General features: G+C 53.6%; 8 protein-coding genes across 8 annotated transcripts; 6 read left to right on the top strand and 2 right to left on the bottom strand.

Moving 5' to 3' along the window:
• Nucleotides 1-7,027: 7,027 nt before the first annotated feature.
• LOC145208807 (histone H4-like) lies at nucleotides 7,028-7,403 on the top strand (the record flags this gene model as incomplete). The annotated part of the gene is made up of 1 exon (XM_080079058.1): nucleotides 7,028-7,403. A coding segment is annotated over one exon (315 nt), but the record flags the coding sequence as incomplete, so codon positions are not given.
• A 66-nt stretch (nucleotides 7,404-7,469) lies between these two features.
• LOC145208810 (histone H3-like) lies at nucleotides 7,470-8,568 on the top strand. Its single transcript, XM_080079061.1, has one exon. The coding sequence runs from the start codon at nucleotides 7,580-7,582 to the stop codon at nucleotides 8,087-8,089; it is 510 nt and encodes a 169-aa protein (XP_079935187.1). The 5' UTR covers nucleotides 7,470-7,579; the 3' UTR covers nucleotides 8,090-8,568.
• A 102-nt stretch (nucleotides 8,569-8,670) lies between these two features.
• On the bottom strand, nucleotides 8,671-9,048 carry LOC145208813 (histone H2A). Its single transcript, XM_080079063.1, has one exon. It carries the CDS (start codon nucleotides 9,046-9,048, stop codon nucleotides 8,671-8,673), a length of 378 nt encoding a protein of 125 aa, XP_079935189.1.
• Nucleotides 9,049-9,284: 236 nt separating this feature from the next.
• LOC145208811 (histone H2B.2-like) lies at nucleotides 9,285-9,999 on the top strand. The gene has a single exon (XM_080079062.1). It carries the CDS (start codon nucleotides 9,285-9,287, stop codon nucleotides 9,708-9,710), a length of 426 nt encoding a protein of 141 aa, XP_079935188.1. The 3' UTR covers nucleotides 9,711-9,999.
• Nucleotides 10,000-11,090: 1,091 nt separating this feature from the next.
• LOC145208808 (uncharacterized) lies at nucleotides 11,091-11,802 on the top strand. Its single transcript, XM_080079059.1, has one exon. The coding sequence runs from the start codon at nucleotides 11,148-11,150 to the stop codon at nucleotides 11,742-11,744; it is 597 nt and encodes a 198-aa protein (XP_079935185.1). The 5' UTR covers nucleotides 11,091-11,147; the 3' UTR covers nucleotides 11,745-11,802.
• A 70-nt stretch (nucleotides 11,803-11,872) lies between these two features.
• LOC145208815 (histone H4) lies at nucleotides 11,873-12,396 on the top strand. The gene has a single exon (XM_080079065.1). It carries the CDS (start codon nucleotides 12,024-12,026, stop codon nucleotides 12,333-12,335), a length of 312 nt encoding a protein of 103 aa, XP_079935191.1. The 5' UTR covers nucleotides 11,873-12,023; the 3' UTR covers nucleotides 12,336-12,396.
• A 66-nt stretch (nucleotides 12,397-12,462) lies between these two features.
• On the top strand, nucleotides 12,463-13,561 carry LOC145208809 (histone H3-like). Its single transcript, XM_080079060.1, has one exon. The coding sequence runs from the start codon at nucleotides 12,573-12,575 to the stop codon at nucleotides 13,080-13,082; it is 510 nt and encodes a 169-aa protein (XP_079935186.1). The 5' UTR covers nucleotides 12,463-12,572; the 3' UTR covers nucleotides 13,083-13,561.
• An 8-nt stretch (nucleotides 13,562-13,569) lies between these two features.
• On the bottom strand, nucleotides 13,570-14,406 carry LOC145208814 (histone H2A). Its single transcript, XM_080079064.1, has one exon. It carries the CDS (start codon nucleotides 14,039-14,041, stop codon nucleotides 13,664-13,666), a length of 378 nt encoding a protein of 125 aa, XP_079935190.1. The 5' UTR covers nucleotides 14,042-14,406; the 3' UTR covers nucleotides 13,570-13,663.
• Between the last annotated feature and the right edge of the window lie 7 nt (nucleotides 14,407-14,413).

The following is a 14,413-nucleotide window of genomic DNA, read 5'->3' as shown; positions in this document are numbered from 1 at the left end:
GAAGTCCCCGAAAAAGAAGCCGGCCGCCAAAAAAGCGCCTGCCAAGAAGGCGGCGGCGGGCAAGAAGTCGTCACCCAAGAAGGCGGCCAAGCAAGCGAAAAGGGCCCCGGCTGCGGCGGCTAAGAAGTCACCCAAGAAGACGGCTGTGAAGGCGAAGAAACCGGCAGCCAAGAAGCAGGCCAAAAAGCCTGCCGCCAAGAAGGCGACCAAGAAGTAGAGCGGAGCGCGGTAGATTTTCCGCGCGCAACAAAAACGGCTCTTTTCAGGGCCACCCACACTTTCGCAAAGGGAAAAACAACTCGTGTTTTGCGCGCGCCAGTCGCACTTAGCCTTTCGAAACTGAAATTCCTACCATTCGTTGCCGAGCCATGGCTCCGCTGCGCCGAATGCGGACATATTGTGCATATTCGCTTCGCTTACGTTCGTTTTCATACTTTATAAGCCGGAGGCGGGCCTGGAGACGCACCACAACGGAAACAACAACGTTATCGTCGAACAGATCATCAGGATACAGTAAAGGCTATTGATAGATTTCGATTCTTTTACTAACCAGACGAGTTTGTTCTTGTAACATTTTTGTTTAGATAGTCCGTTCTCTTCACTTTTTTCTGGGTGAATTGAACACACATAAAGAGTCCTTTTCAGGACTACCCTGCAGCCTTGTTTTCAGTTTTGGATTTGAGGCAGCTTTTGTTATTTTCATGTGGGTAACTTGTTTACAAGTTTTCCCAGAAATTTCATTGTTCTTGTCCGCTTGCAAGCGGTTCGAGGAAGGTTTTCTTTGTTTAGAGAAGCCGCTTGTTGCTGTTTCCCGCTTTCACACGGGTTCGTGCAACTTGACACCGGTTGGTGCAGCCTTTTCTTTGTTTGAGGCTAGTTCTTGTTGTGGCTTTTACAGCAGCCCAGTATGTCCTACGCTGCCGCCACAAAGAAGAGTTTGGCTCCCACAGCCACCACTGCAAATGAAGGTCAAGAGCCTTTCGCTTTCGACCGAAATGTCGAGGTGGAAGCCCGCTTTAACCCTGGCCTGAAAAGACAGGAGATTTACGAAGTTTTACGGGCTATCAGGTTCAATTTTCGAGCCGACTTGGACGGCATCATTCAACTGCCGAAGGGCCGAGTTACTTTTTATTGTAGCACGGAGGCGAAGGCCAAAGATCTAGCGGTCGCCCTGACCAACAGCCAAAGGGCGGATTACGCCACAGCCTACGCTGACAATCTAGTGAAGGTTGTCATGTCTCGCTGTCCCCCAGGGATTGATATGCGAGAAATCGTGGATTATCTGGACAGAACGTACGCTCCAGTCGAGCGTTCTTACAGAGTTAAAGACCCGATGAGCAAGTCTCTGGGGAAACGGGCTTTCTTTATGAAGAGATCCGTTCTCGCGGAAAGCCCCATCCCAGAAAGCATCTTTCTAGGAAAGTGGTCAGTGTTAATGTTCTACACTGGCCAACCACGGGCTTGTGCCTATTGTCAGATCGTAGGCCATAAGAAGGAGGAATGCCCGTCGCTGCTGGAGCGTCAGGCCCAGCAAACCCAAGAACAGCCTGATGTTCCAGCTGAAGCACCGGAGGAGATCGGAACAACATCCCCTCCCCAGACCTCGCGACAGGTGCTCCCTGGTCAGGTTGAGCGAGTCGGTGGTCAGAAGAAGGATACGGAGGAGATCGCAACAACATCCCCTCCCCAGACCTCGCGACAGGTGCTCCCTGATCAGGTCGAGCGAGTCGGTGGTCAGAAGAAGGATACGGAGGAGATCGCAACAACATCCCCTCCCCAGACCTCGCGACAGGTGCTCCCTGATCAGGTCGAGCGAGTCGGTGGTCAGAAGAAGAACAACGAGGAGGAGACAACAACGTCGGCCCCTCCATTGACCTCGCGACAGGTGCTCCCTGAAAAGGTCGAGCGAGTCGGTGGTCCAACTACCAACCCCAGGAGTCCGCGGTCGAAGCTCCCAAATATGGTTGAGCAAGCCGGTTCTCCTGGGCCTGCGCCAAGTGCGCCCACGACCTCAACACCCAGGATTACCCAAGAAAATGAGGAAGGGGTCGTCCCCCTTCCGGACACATCGCTTCCAGAGGAGATCATCACCCCACAGGAGGAAGGATACAAGATCGTCCGGAGGAGGAAACGACCAGCAGCGACACCGCCGAAGAACCGGACAAATTGCTGCCTTACAGCATACGAAGGTAGAAACATGCGTTGTTTGTGCGGCACAATGCACATTAAGTGCAAATGTGGCACTTACGCCACAGAACAGAACTATAAAAGCCCATCGCAGTGTACTAATAAAAAGTGTAAAAGACTACTAATACAATGCACTTGCGGAAATTGTTACAATTTAGCGCGCGATGAACGAATTCTCTGCTCATGCAAAGCTCGCATACCGTCAGATTTTAACGCCACCTTTTTTTAAAAAAAACTGTGTTACCTTATTGTTCCCCTTTTCATTCAAACGTTAAAATGGCGCCGACCAGTTATCTAAAAATCTGTACGCTGAATGTAAACGGCATAGGCCAGGCCTCCAAACGCCACGCCCTGTTCCGTCATCTGTCCTCTTTAAACTTTGACCTTTTTTGCCTCCAAGAAACCCACTCTACCCCCCAAACCGAATCCCTGTGGAAGTCCGAATGGACTTCCGGCCCCATCCTCTTAAACTCGGCACCGCACAAAGGCTCAGCCAGCGGCGGTGTCGCAGTTCTTCTAAACTCCTCTAGTATTTCCATTCTAAATTCTATTTCTGACTCCACCGGTCGTATTATTACGACCGACATATCTACCCGAACCCACACCATCCATATCGTAAACATTTATGCACCCTCCGGCAGTAAAAATCATCAAGCCCGCAACACCTTTTTCGACTCACTATACCCTTACATTAATTCACCCCACCCTATCATCCTAACCGGCGACTTCAACTGTGTAGAAAACCCCTCTCTTGACAGATATCCCCCCAGCCATACCCACCCTCCTAATAAAACACTACAGAACCTTCTAACAACCTTTCACCTGCAGGACTCTTTTCGGTTACTCCACCCCACCCTACGCCAATTCACCCGTCGAGCACCTAACACCCAATCCCGAATCGACCGCATTTACATATCTCCAGCCCTCACCCCAAAACAACACACCTTCCTCCCAACATCCCTTTCAGACCACGACCTTGTAATCCTTACCCTGAACCTAGTCTCTGCCCCACCCAGGGGCAGAGGCACTTGGAAAAACAACGTCAACACCCTTCACGATCCTCACTTCCAAAAACACCTCCGACAACTTTACCCCGTATGGAAAACCCTTGCCCCATTCCACCCCAATCCCTTGGACTTCTGGTTGACCCTTAAAGTAAAATTCAAAAAACTTATCCAAACCCACTCAAAACGAATTGCCCAAGAACAGCGTACCCATACCCACAACCTCCAGACCCAACTTAACACCCTTCGGCAAACCCTCAACGACGACCCTTCCTCTGAAAACTACAAAACCTTCCTTGCTGTAAAAAAATCCCTCGCAACTCTCCACCTCGACACCGCCCGATCCCATCTAATTAAATCCCTCGCTTCTGACCCCCATTTCAAACACATGGCAGACAAAACCCTTTACTCACAACTCCTCCCCTCCAAACGACACCCCCCGATAACCGAACTGGAAAACGACCTTGGACTTCCCCTAACCACACCCAAGGAAATGCTTTCCCATACTCACCGCTTTTTCACAGACCTCTACTCGGACCAAAACAAACCTATCCCACCCCCGGACAATATCTTTTTGAAACAACCACTCAACCCCATACCGGAAGACCAAACCCAATCCCTATCCCAACCATTATCGAAAAGCGAAATAAAAAATACCATATCCCTTTTCCCAAACGGCAAAACCCCGGGTCCCGACGGTCTCAGTATCGAGTTTTACTCGCTCTACTGGGACCTAATCGGGGCTGACCTCACCCAAGCCCTGGACCACGCGTACCTCAACGCCTATACCCCTTTAGAATTCAACCTTGGACACCTCACCCTAATCCACAAGAAGAACAACCCATCCCTCCTCACAAACTACCGCCCCATATCCCTCCTGAACGCCGACCTAAAAATACTACAAAAAACCCTAAACCTCCGCATCAAACCCTTCCTTTCCCAGATAATTTCCCAAAACCAATTTGCACAACCCAATTCGACCACCTCCGACGCCACAACCCTCCTCCGCGACCTATTTCATGAAGCCACATCCCGTTCCTCTGATTCCTTTTTTGTTTCGCTCGACTTCCAAAAAGCCTTTGACTCCATTTCCTACACCTGGTTAAAATTACAACTTACCCGAAAACGTTTTCCCCCTACCTTTGTCAATTACATTCTTTCTCTGCAGACCACCGCTTACTCACACACCCTCCTCAATGGTTTTGCCACAACGGGCTTCCCGATCAGGAGAGGTGTCCGGCAAGGCGACCCGCTGAGCTTGACCCTCTTCCTGATTGCCATCGACCCATTACTCGCTGCCATCCAAAACCACCCTTCGATATCACCTGTCCCAGCCCCTTGTCGAAACACACCAAAAGCAATCGCCTTTGCGGACGACGTCACCCTTGCGGTGGCCGGCTCCCATTCCCTAGAAACATCCTTTCAATTAATATCCCGTTTCACCCTGATTACCGGCTTAGCCCTAAACCCCACCAAAACCCAGGCGATTGCTACCCTCTGCCCCCCAAACTCTCCAAACCTCCCCGATATCAACTGGAACCCGACTGTAATCACCCCTCTCAACATTCCCATCGGCCACCCCAAATCCATCACCGCAGCATGGAGAAACGCCATCTGCTCCCTTAAAGAAACCTCCACGTCCCTCAAACACCCTTTCCTCACCTACGACGCCAAGAGCATTTTAACCAAAACCCTGCTTCTCCCCAAACTCTCATACCTGGCACGAACCTACCCACTTCCACCCACGCAGCGAGAAACAGTCGATGGCATTGTGGTAGACTTCATTTCAGCCTACCCAAATCCTCCCCTCCCAATAAAAACCCTATCCGCACGTCGTGACCTTGGTGGTTACGACGTCGCCAACATTCCCTTATACACAGACATTTTTTTTCTTGCACCCCTACGGAAATACCTCTTGCACAGAATTTTTGATACCCCGACAACACCCCAGCTTTCCCTACTCGAGTACCACGTTGGACACCCCATCTCCAGACTTTTTAACCTCCGCACCAGAAACTACCTTCCCCACTCAAACAAACCTTCCCCCTTTTACCAGACCACCTTGTCGCTACTTGCAAAACTGAACCCAACACAATCCGAACTGTTATCCCCAAAATCCAAACCACTCTACACTAGATTAGTCAACCCTGACCCCGACCCCACGAATCCCACCGATTGGTCCCTCATCCACCACCCAATTCACCCCAACTACATTAAAACCTTCAACTACCGACTCAAACAAAAAACCCTACCCCTACACTGTAAATTCACCATATTCTTTCTTGACAAGGACACAAACTGCTACCTTTGCAACACCCATTTCGAAACCTACGACCACCTTTTCCACACCTGCCCCCAAATACAAAGCCTCCTCACCCTTGCAAAAAAAATCTTCACCAAAACAACCGGAAATCCAACCACCTACTTTGACACCCCCTCCCACTATGAATTTATTAAACCCGACCACCCTTCAGCATCCGAACACACACTTATATCCCTACTGAATTCAACCCTCTCCCATGCGATATGGAAAACCCGTAACAAAATAAAAGCCGAAACCCACTCCATCAGCCCCACACTTGACAAAGACCTAGCCCGATCCCTAATCCGCTCTTTACACTCTAAACTTTCTATCCAGCGGAACAGGCCAAACTCTATCCACTTGGAGGTCATGGCCAACGCCGTTAAAGCTATCAATTTGATAAAAATATAAAATAATAAAGAATTAGCTGTCGCGCCAAGCCCCAGAACCTTTACTGTGCTTCAACACGAGTTTCATGCACTATTTATTGTATTTATATTGCGTATCCCAAAAATTCATTTTGCATAAATCTATTCTTTACGTGTTTTTGCAAATCCGCGTGTAAATATACCATACGGCTTTTTGTCCTCCCATTTAGATAAAAACAAGACTCTTATCCCTTCTATTGCGTGTAACACTTTGTATAACAAGAAATTATGCTACGCCTATCTCCACTTTGTGTAGTTGTTTTGAGCCTTTGTGTATTTTTGCGCCTTTGGGCACTTCTCTGCGATTGAATGTGTTTTTTCTCCTGTTTGCACACGTAAAACAGCCTCGTTATGTACTGCCTCTGTGTTTCTTCCTTTCGTGTTAAATTAAAAAAATATCCCCGTATTTTCGTTAGAATTCTACCGCCTTTGTTTACATTCCTCTTTGCGTAAAAATATCCCCTTGTATGATCTCTATTGTGTTTGTTTACTTTTCGCCCTATTTACTATCTCTATATTTAAAATCTCATCGTATGTTTTCTATTGTCGTTGTTTACCTTTCGCTGTATCCACTAGTTCTATCTTTAAAATTCCCCTCGTAAGTTTTCTATTGTCTTTGTTTACTTTACGCCGTAGCCACTATTTCTATCCTTAAATTTCCCCTCGTATGTTTTCTATTGTCTTTGTTTACTTTACGCCGCTACTACTATTTCTAGCTTTAAAATTCCCCCTTTCTTTATTTTTCTATCGTCTTTGTTTACTTCGTTGCTGTGTGTACGACTTCCATGTATCTGACCTTTCTTCGTATCTTTTATTTATTTATTTATTTATTTATTCATTTATTTATTTATTTATTCATTTATTTATTTATTTATTATTATTATTATTTTTTTTTCCTTTATTCCCCTCAAGTTACACTACGCGCGCACACTATTCTAATTTATACCCTTCTTAATCTATACAGAAAGATACGTTAAACAACCACCTATTGTACCCACCCACACTTGTAAACTATTAATTCTCTGTCTCTCCCTTTTTTTGTTGATGTATTTTGTTCTTGTATCGTGTTTCTTTTTTTCGTAGCGAGTTAAGCGCTCGAATAAAAAAAAAAAAAAAAAAAAAAAAAAGGTGGCAAAGGATTGGGAAAGGGAGGCGCGAAGAGGCACAGGAAGGTGCTGCGTGACAACATCCAGGGCATTACCAAGCCTGCGATCAGGCGTCTTGCCCGCCGTGGCGGAGTCAAGCGAATTTCGGGTCTCATCTACGAGGAGACTCGCGGCGTGCTCAAGGTCTTCCTCGAGAACGTGATCCGCGACGCTGTCACCTACACCGAGCACGCCAAGAGGAAGACGGTCACGGCATTGGACGTCGTCTACGCCCTGAAACGCCAGGGACGCACCCTGTACGGCTTCGGAGGCTAGGCTGCCAGCACCTTTCGGACTTGTCACAAGCGGCAACAACAACAAAATCGGCCCTTTTCAGGGCCACCCATACTTGGCGGGAGAGAATTTTGCGAGAAGGGGCGGCTAGGCTAGGCCAGGCCCGGGGCCTTGGCGGCGCTCGTTTTTGCGCAGAAATACACTCGTTTCGCGGCCGGCCGCTTGGCCGGTGCGGCGAGATCAAAGCGCTGATTGGCCGAGTCGGAATTTGGCAAACCAATGGGCGCGAGTCCCCGAAGGTATAAAAGTCCCACCGAAAGCTTTCGGCTCATCAGTCTGACAGCAGCAGCCGGCGCGGTAGCAACGAGACAGAGTAGAATGGCACGTACCAAGCAAACAGCTCGCAAGTCGACCGGAGGCAAGGCGCCACGTAAGCAACTGGCCACCAAGGCCGCTCGCAAGAGCGCGCCGGCTACCGGGGGCGTGAAGAAGCCCCATCGGTACAGGCCAGGAACTGTGGCCCTCCGTGAGATCAGGCGTTACCAGAAGTCGACCGAGCTTCTCATCCGCAAGCTGCCCTTCCAGCGGCTGGTGCGCGAGATCGCTCAGGACTTCAAGACCGACCTGCGCTTCCAGAGCAGCGCCGTGATGGCTCTGCAGGAGGCCAGCGAGGCCTACCTGGTCGGCCTCTTCGAGGACACCAACTTGTGCGCGATCCACGCCAAGCGCGTCACCATCATGCCAAAGGACATCCAGCTCGCACGCCGCATCCGCGGGGAGCGCGCGTAAGAAGCGGCACACCAACAACCAAAACGGCTCTTTTCAGAGCCACCTAAACCCTTGCGAAAGAGATACTTGACTTGTTTCGGGGGCCGGCGCGTCGTGCCATTTTTTTACGGCGTAAGTAAGTACGCTTGCCTGCGATGTGCGCGGCAAAAACAGGAACATGGCCGCCGCCGGCTAGTCTCTTTTGCCGTGTTTCGAAATGGCATTTCGTTTCGTTGGGTGAAATTCAATTGCGCGAGGACAGTTGCTCGCTGGAGCATGAATGACGCACATTAAAGGCTCGTTTCGCCCGGAGCCGGAGCCCTGGTCGAACTCGACGACAAAGGCAACAGGGTGCACAGTGACGTCATGTAGGGCTGTGTTGTGAAATTGGAATGCGGTTTCAATTGGTCGAAATAGTTTGCCATCGCAAAAATTGGGCAAAGGCTACAAGGAAGACATTCGTTCGGGGCGAGCAATGCACGGTCCCGGGCCGCAGCGGGGGGGGGGGGCGGCCATCTTGAAATCTCTTTTGCGAAAAATTCGGGTGGCTCTGAAAAGAGCCGTTTTTCGGTTTGCACCACGTACGAGACAGGGGCGACGATTTAGGCTTTCTTGGAGGTCTTCTTTGGCAGAAGGACGGCCTGGATATTGGGCAGGACGCCGCCCTGCGCAACGGTGACTCCGCTGAGCAGCTTGTTCAGCTCCTCGTCGTTGCGGATGGCCAACTGCAGGTGGCGCGGGATGATGCGGGTCTTCTTGTTGTCGCGGGCTGCGTTGCCGGCCAACTCGAGAACCTCGGCGCTAAGGTATTCAAGCACCGCGGCCAGATACACGGGCGCGCCAGCTCCCACCCGGTCCGAGTAGTTGCCGTTGCGCAGAAGCCTGTGCACACGACCGACCGGGAACTGCAGTCCAGCGCGCGACGATCGGCTTTTGGGCTTTGCCTTGGACTTACCGCCACCTTTACCACGTCCTGACATATTGCTGACTGCTGATTGTTTGCCTGCTTAGCTGAGCGAATGACAAACCAAACAAGGTCGAATGCCTGCCACTCGCCGCCCTTCTCCTTTTATAGCTCTCGCCTTTGTCGAAATTCTCTCGCACTCCGATCACGCTCGGATCACGACTCGACCACAAGGGGCCATTGTTTCCTTTTGCTCCCGGGAGCGCCGCTCGTCGGGAGGACGGACGCCTCATTTGCATGGAGCGCCTATAAATGCCCGCGGTGGCCGGAGAGCCGCTCAGTTCGTTTCCTTTCGAAAGAAATTCAGTGAGCAGCAGCATGGCAGCTAGCAAAGGCACCAAGAAGGCAGTGAAGAAGGCCGCGCCGGCCGACAAGACCAAGAAGCGGCGAAAGCGCAGACGCGAGACCTTCAGCATCTACATTTACAAGGTGTTGAAGCAGGTGCACCCCGACACCGGCATCTCGAGCCGGGCGATGGGCATCATGAACTCGTTCGTCAACGACGTGTTCGAGCGCATCGCCGGCGAGGCGTCGCGCCTGTCGCTCTACAACAAGCGGTCGACCATCAGCAGCCGCGAGATCCAGACCTCGGTCCGTCTGCTCCTGCCCGGCGAATTGGCCAAGCACGCGGTGTCCGAAGGCACCAAGGCCGTCACCAAGTACACCAGCTCCAAGTAAGCAAGCCACCACCACCAGCAGCAAGCGCCGCCGCGGGGGGCCTCATCCTCAGCGAGCGCCGCCGCCGCCGCCAACCAAAACGGCTCTTTTCAGAGCCACCCGATCGTTCAGGGAGAGAATCAATCGCGAGCGCCGAAAGGCCTGCTTTGCCGACTTTCTTGTCGTTTCTGTTTTTTTGCTTTTTTTTCCCTTCTCATTTTGCTCCGTGCCAACAAGAAAAAACAAAAACCAAAAAATGTCGTTGCGCACAATGTACCGCCGCCACGGCAAAGCGCACTTTGCTTTTTGTGTTGGCCACTTCAGCGTTGGGACCACCCTCGATCTAGCCGCTTTTTCGCGAGTCGAGTCGACAGGCAAACACTGTTTGTTTTCAATGCCCCCAAAACTGCGCCGTTGCCAGCCCAGTTCAGTTCCGCTGCCACTCGGAAAAAAAACGACCCGACCTCGCCGAACCGAAACTCAACCAGTAGCCCGAGGGAAAAACCCCAGACCGCGAACGATTTTACAGCCATTAAAAGGAACACAAGTGCGTCATAACCTGCCGCAAGCCAGAGAAATAGGAAAAGATGGACAAAGCGGCAACACCGCGCGCTCGGCTTTACGTGCGCCGCACGATTTCGCCTCCTGCCAATACCCACGCGCGCATCGAACCGCAAAAGCCGCGCAAACTGGCGAAACAAAATACTGAAACGTGGTGCAGCAAGCCGACCGGCGAACTAACGACAACCGTCAGGCGCCACCCGCCCCACCGACGAGCCGAACCCGTGCAAATGCGTCGACAAAACGCAATCAACGGGCGCGAGGCCAAGGGCCAAGGCAAACAACCAAACAACCAAACACGCGTGCTGTCTCACTTTCGGCCCTCTCTCTTTCGCTCTGGTGGCCCGACCAGCGGCGTGACCCCTGCTGCGCACGCGCCGGGCCCAACCTGTACTAACCCGCGGCCTTGGCGGCCCCACCACTTCGACCCGCACCACCGCACCGGACAGTGCCCGGTGCCACGAGCTCCGGGCCACCTGGGACTTGCGTTTTCGACAAGAGAAATCGCCTGAATCCGTCCCACCCGGGCCCACGCCCGCGTGAAGGCCACGCCTGCACTCGACCGGGCGCACCGCACACCTTGCCGCCTCGCTCCTGAGCCCCCCGTGGAGCGCGGCGGCGCGGTGCCGGTCTGCAATTGCGCTGGCGTGCGCCCTGAGCGCTACGCTCCTCGACAGGGCACAGGCCGACGCCGAGCGACCTGGGGCCGCGCTTGGGCAGGCCCGCGTTTAGGCGATTCAAGCACAAACAGCAAGTTGCACCCGCACCGTCGGCGGGCTTTCCGAAACGTCGTTTCGCGTTAGTGCGGACACGCCGTACAAATACGCGTCGAAGCCGCTCGACCGGCAAACGTCATTTCTTTGTCAGTCAGTCAGTCAGTCACTAGCAGAAATCAAAATGTCCGACGCGAAGAGCGCAGGAAAGAAGCAGGCCAGCAAGAAGGCGGCCGCGCCCAAGGCGCACCCCACATACCAGGAGATGATCAGCGCTGCCATCGCGCAGCTGAAGGAGAGGGGCGGCTCGTCGCGCCAGGCGATCGCCAAGTACATCAAGGCCAACTACAAGGTGGGTGACTCGGCCGACAGCCATATCAAGCTGGCGCTGCGGCGCCTTGCCGAAAAGGGCCAGTTGGCACGCACCAAGGGCACCGGCGCGTCCGGCTCCTTCAAGCTCGTGAAGCCGCAGGCCGGCGAGGGCAAGAAGAAGAAGAAGCCCAAGGCAGCAGCCGGCAAGAAGGCGGACAAGCCCAAGGCGGCCGCAGCCAAGAAGGACGCGAAGAAGTCCCCGAAAAAGAAGCCGGCCGCCAAAAAAGCGCCTGCCAAGAAGGCGGCGGCGGGCAAGAAGTCGTCACCCAAGAAGGCGGCCAAGCAAGCGAAAAGGGCCCCGGCTGCGGCGGCTAAGAAGTCACCCAAGAAGACGGCTGTGAAGGCGAAGAAACCGGCAGCCAAGAAGCAGGCCAAAAAGCCTGCCGCCAAGAAGGCGACCAAGAAGTAGAGCGGAGCGCGGTAGATTTTCCGCGCGCAACAAAAACGGCTCTTTTCAGGGCCACCCACACTTTCGCAAAGGGAAAAACAACTCGTGTTTTGCGCGCGCCAGTCGCACTTAGCCTTTCGAAACTGAAATTCCTACCATTCGTTGCCGAGCCATGGCTCCGCTGCGCCGAATGCGGACATATTGTGCATATTCGCTTCGCTTACGTTCGTTTTCATACTTTATAAGCCGGAGGCGGGCCTGGAGACGCACCACAACGGAAACAACAACGTTATCGTCATCATGTCAGGACGCGGCAAAGGTGGCAAAGGATTGGGAAAGGGAGGCGCGAAGAGGCACAGGAAGGTGCTGCGTGACAACATCCAGGGCATTACCAAGCCTGCGATCAGGCGTCTTGCCCGCCGTGGCGGAGTCAAGCGAATTTCGGGTCTCATCTACGAGGAGACTCGCGGCGTGCTCAAGGTCTTCCTCGAGAACGTGATCCGCGACGCTGTCACCTACACCGAGCACGCCAAGAGGAAGACGGTCACGGCATTGGACGTCGTCTACGCCCTGAAACGCCAGGGACGCACCCTGTACGGCTTCGGAGGCTAGGCTGCCAGCACCTTTCGGACTTGTCACAAGCGGCAACAACAACAAAATCGGCCCTTTTCAGGGCCACCCATACTTGGCGGGAGAGAATTTTGCGAGAAGGGGCGGCTAGGCTAGGCCAGGCCCGGGGCCTTGGCGGCGCTCGTTTTTGCGCAGAAATACACTCGTTTCGCGGCCGGCCGCTTGGCCGGTGCGGCGAGATCAAAGCGCTGATTGGCCGAGTCGGAATTTGGCAAACCAATGGGCGCGAGTCCCCGAAGGTATAAAAGTCCCACCGAAAGCTTTCGGCTCATCAGTCTGACAGCAGCAGCCGGCGCGGTAGCAACGAGACAGAGTAGAATGGCACGTACCAAGCAAACAGCTCGCAAGTCGACCGGAGGCAAGGCGCCACGTAAGCAACTGGCCACCAAGGCCGCTCGCAAGAGCGCGCCGGCTACCGGGGGCGTGAAGAAGCCCCATCGGTACAGGCCAGGAACTGTGGCCCTCCGTGAGATCAGGCGTTACCAGAAGTCGACCGAGCTTCTCATCCGCAAGCTGCCCTTCCAGCGGCTGGTGCGCGAGATCGCTCAGGACTTCAAGACCGACCTGCGCTTCCAGAGCAGCGCCGTGATGGCTCTGCAGGAGGCCAGCGAGGCCTACCTGGTCGGCCTCTTCGAGGACACCAACTTGTGCGCGATCCACGCCAAGCGCGTCACCATCATGCCAAAGGACATCCAGCTCGCACGCCGCATCCGCGGGGAGCGCGCGTAAGAAGCGGCACACCAACAACCAAAACGGCTCTTTTCAGAGCCACCTAAACCCTTGCGAAAGAGATACTTGACTTGTTTCGGGGGCCGGCGCGTCGTGCCATTTTTTTACGGCGTAAGTAAGTACGCTTGCCTGCGATGTGCGCGGCAAAAACAGGAACATGGCCGCCGCCGGCTAGTCTCTTTTGCCGTGTTTCGAAATGGCATTTCGTTTCGTTGGGTGAAATTCAATTGCGCGAGGACAGTTGCTCGCTGGAGCATGAATGACGCACATTAAAGGCTCGTTTCGCCCGGAGCCGGAGCCCTGGTCGAACTCGACGACAAAGGCAACAGGGTGCACAGTGACGTCATGTAGGGCTGTGTTGTGAAATTGGAATGCGGTTTCAATTGGTCGAAATAGTTTGCCATCGCAAAAATTGGGCAAAGGCTACAAGGAAGACATTCGTTCGGGGCGAGCAATGCACGGTCCCGGGCCGCAGCGGGGGGGGGGGGCGGCCATCTTGAAATCTCTTTTGCGAAAAATTCGGGTGGCTCTGAAAAGAGCCGTTTTTCGGTTTGCACCACGTACGAGACAGGGGCGACGATTTAGGCTTTCTTGGAGGTCTTCTTTGGCAGAAGGACGGCCTGGATATTGGGCAGGACGCCGCCCTGCGCAACGGTGACTCCGCTGAGCAGCTTGTTCAGCTCCTCGTCGTTGCGGATGGCCAACTGCAGGTGGCGCGGGATGATGCGGGTCTTCTTGTTGTCGCGGGCTGCGTTGCCGGCCAACTCGAGAACCTCGGCGCTAAGGTATTCAAGCACCGCGGCCAGATACACGGGCGCGCCAGCTCCCACCCGGTCCGAGTAGTTGCCGTTGCGCAGAAGCCTGTGCACACGACCGACCGGGAACTGCAGTCCAGCGCGCGACGATCGGCTTTTGGGCTTTGCCTTGGACTTACCGCCACCTTTACCACGTCCTGACATATTGCTGACTGCTGATTGTTTGCCTGCTTAGCTGAGCGAATGACAAACCAAACAAGGTCGAATGCCTGCCACTCGCCGCCCTTCTCCTTTTATAGCTCTCGCCTTTGTCGAAATTCTCTCGCACTCCGATCACGCTCGGATCACGACTCGACCACAAGGGGCCATTGTTTCCTTTTGCTCCCGGGAGCGCCGCTCGTCGGGAGGACGGACGCCTCATTTGCATGGAGCGCCTATAAATGCCCGCGGTGGCCGGAGAGCCGCTCAGTTCGTTTCCTTTCGAAAGAAATTCAGTGAGCAGCAGCATGGCAGCTAGCAAAGGCACCAAGAAGGCAGTGAAGAAGGCCGCGCCGGCCGACAAGACCAAGAAGCGGC

Source organism: Phallusia mammillata, unplaced genomic scaffold, assembly GCF_965637545.1.
Source record: "Phallusia mammillata unplaced genomic scaffold, kaPhaMamm4.hap1.1 HAP1_SCAFFOLD_359, whole genome shotgun sequence".
NCBI lineage: Eukaryota > Metazoa > Chordata > Ascidiacea > Phlebobranchia > Ascidiidae > Phallusia > Phallusia mammillata.
The sequence above is the reverse complement of the archived record's forward strand: the minus strand, read 5'-3'. Positions and strand labels throughout refer to the sequence as shown.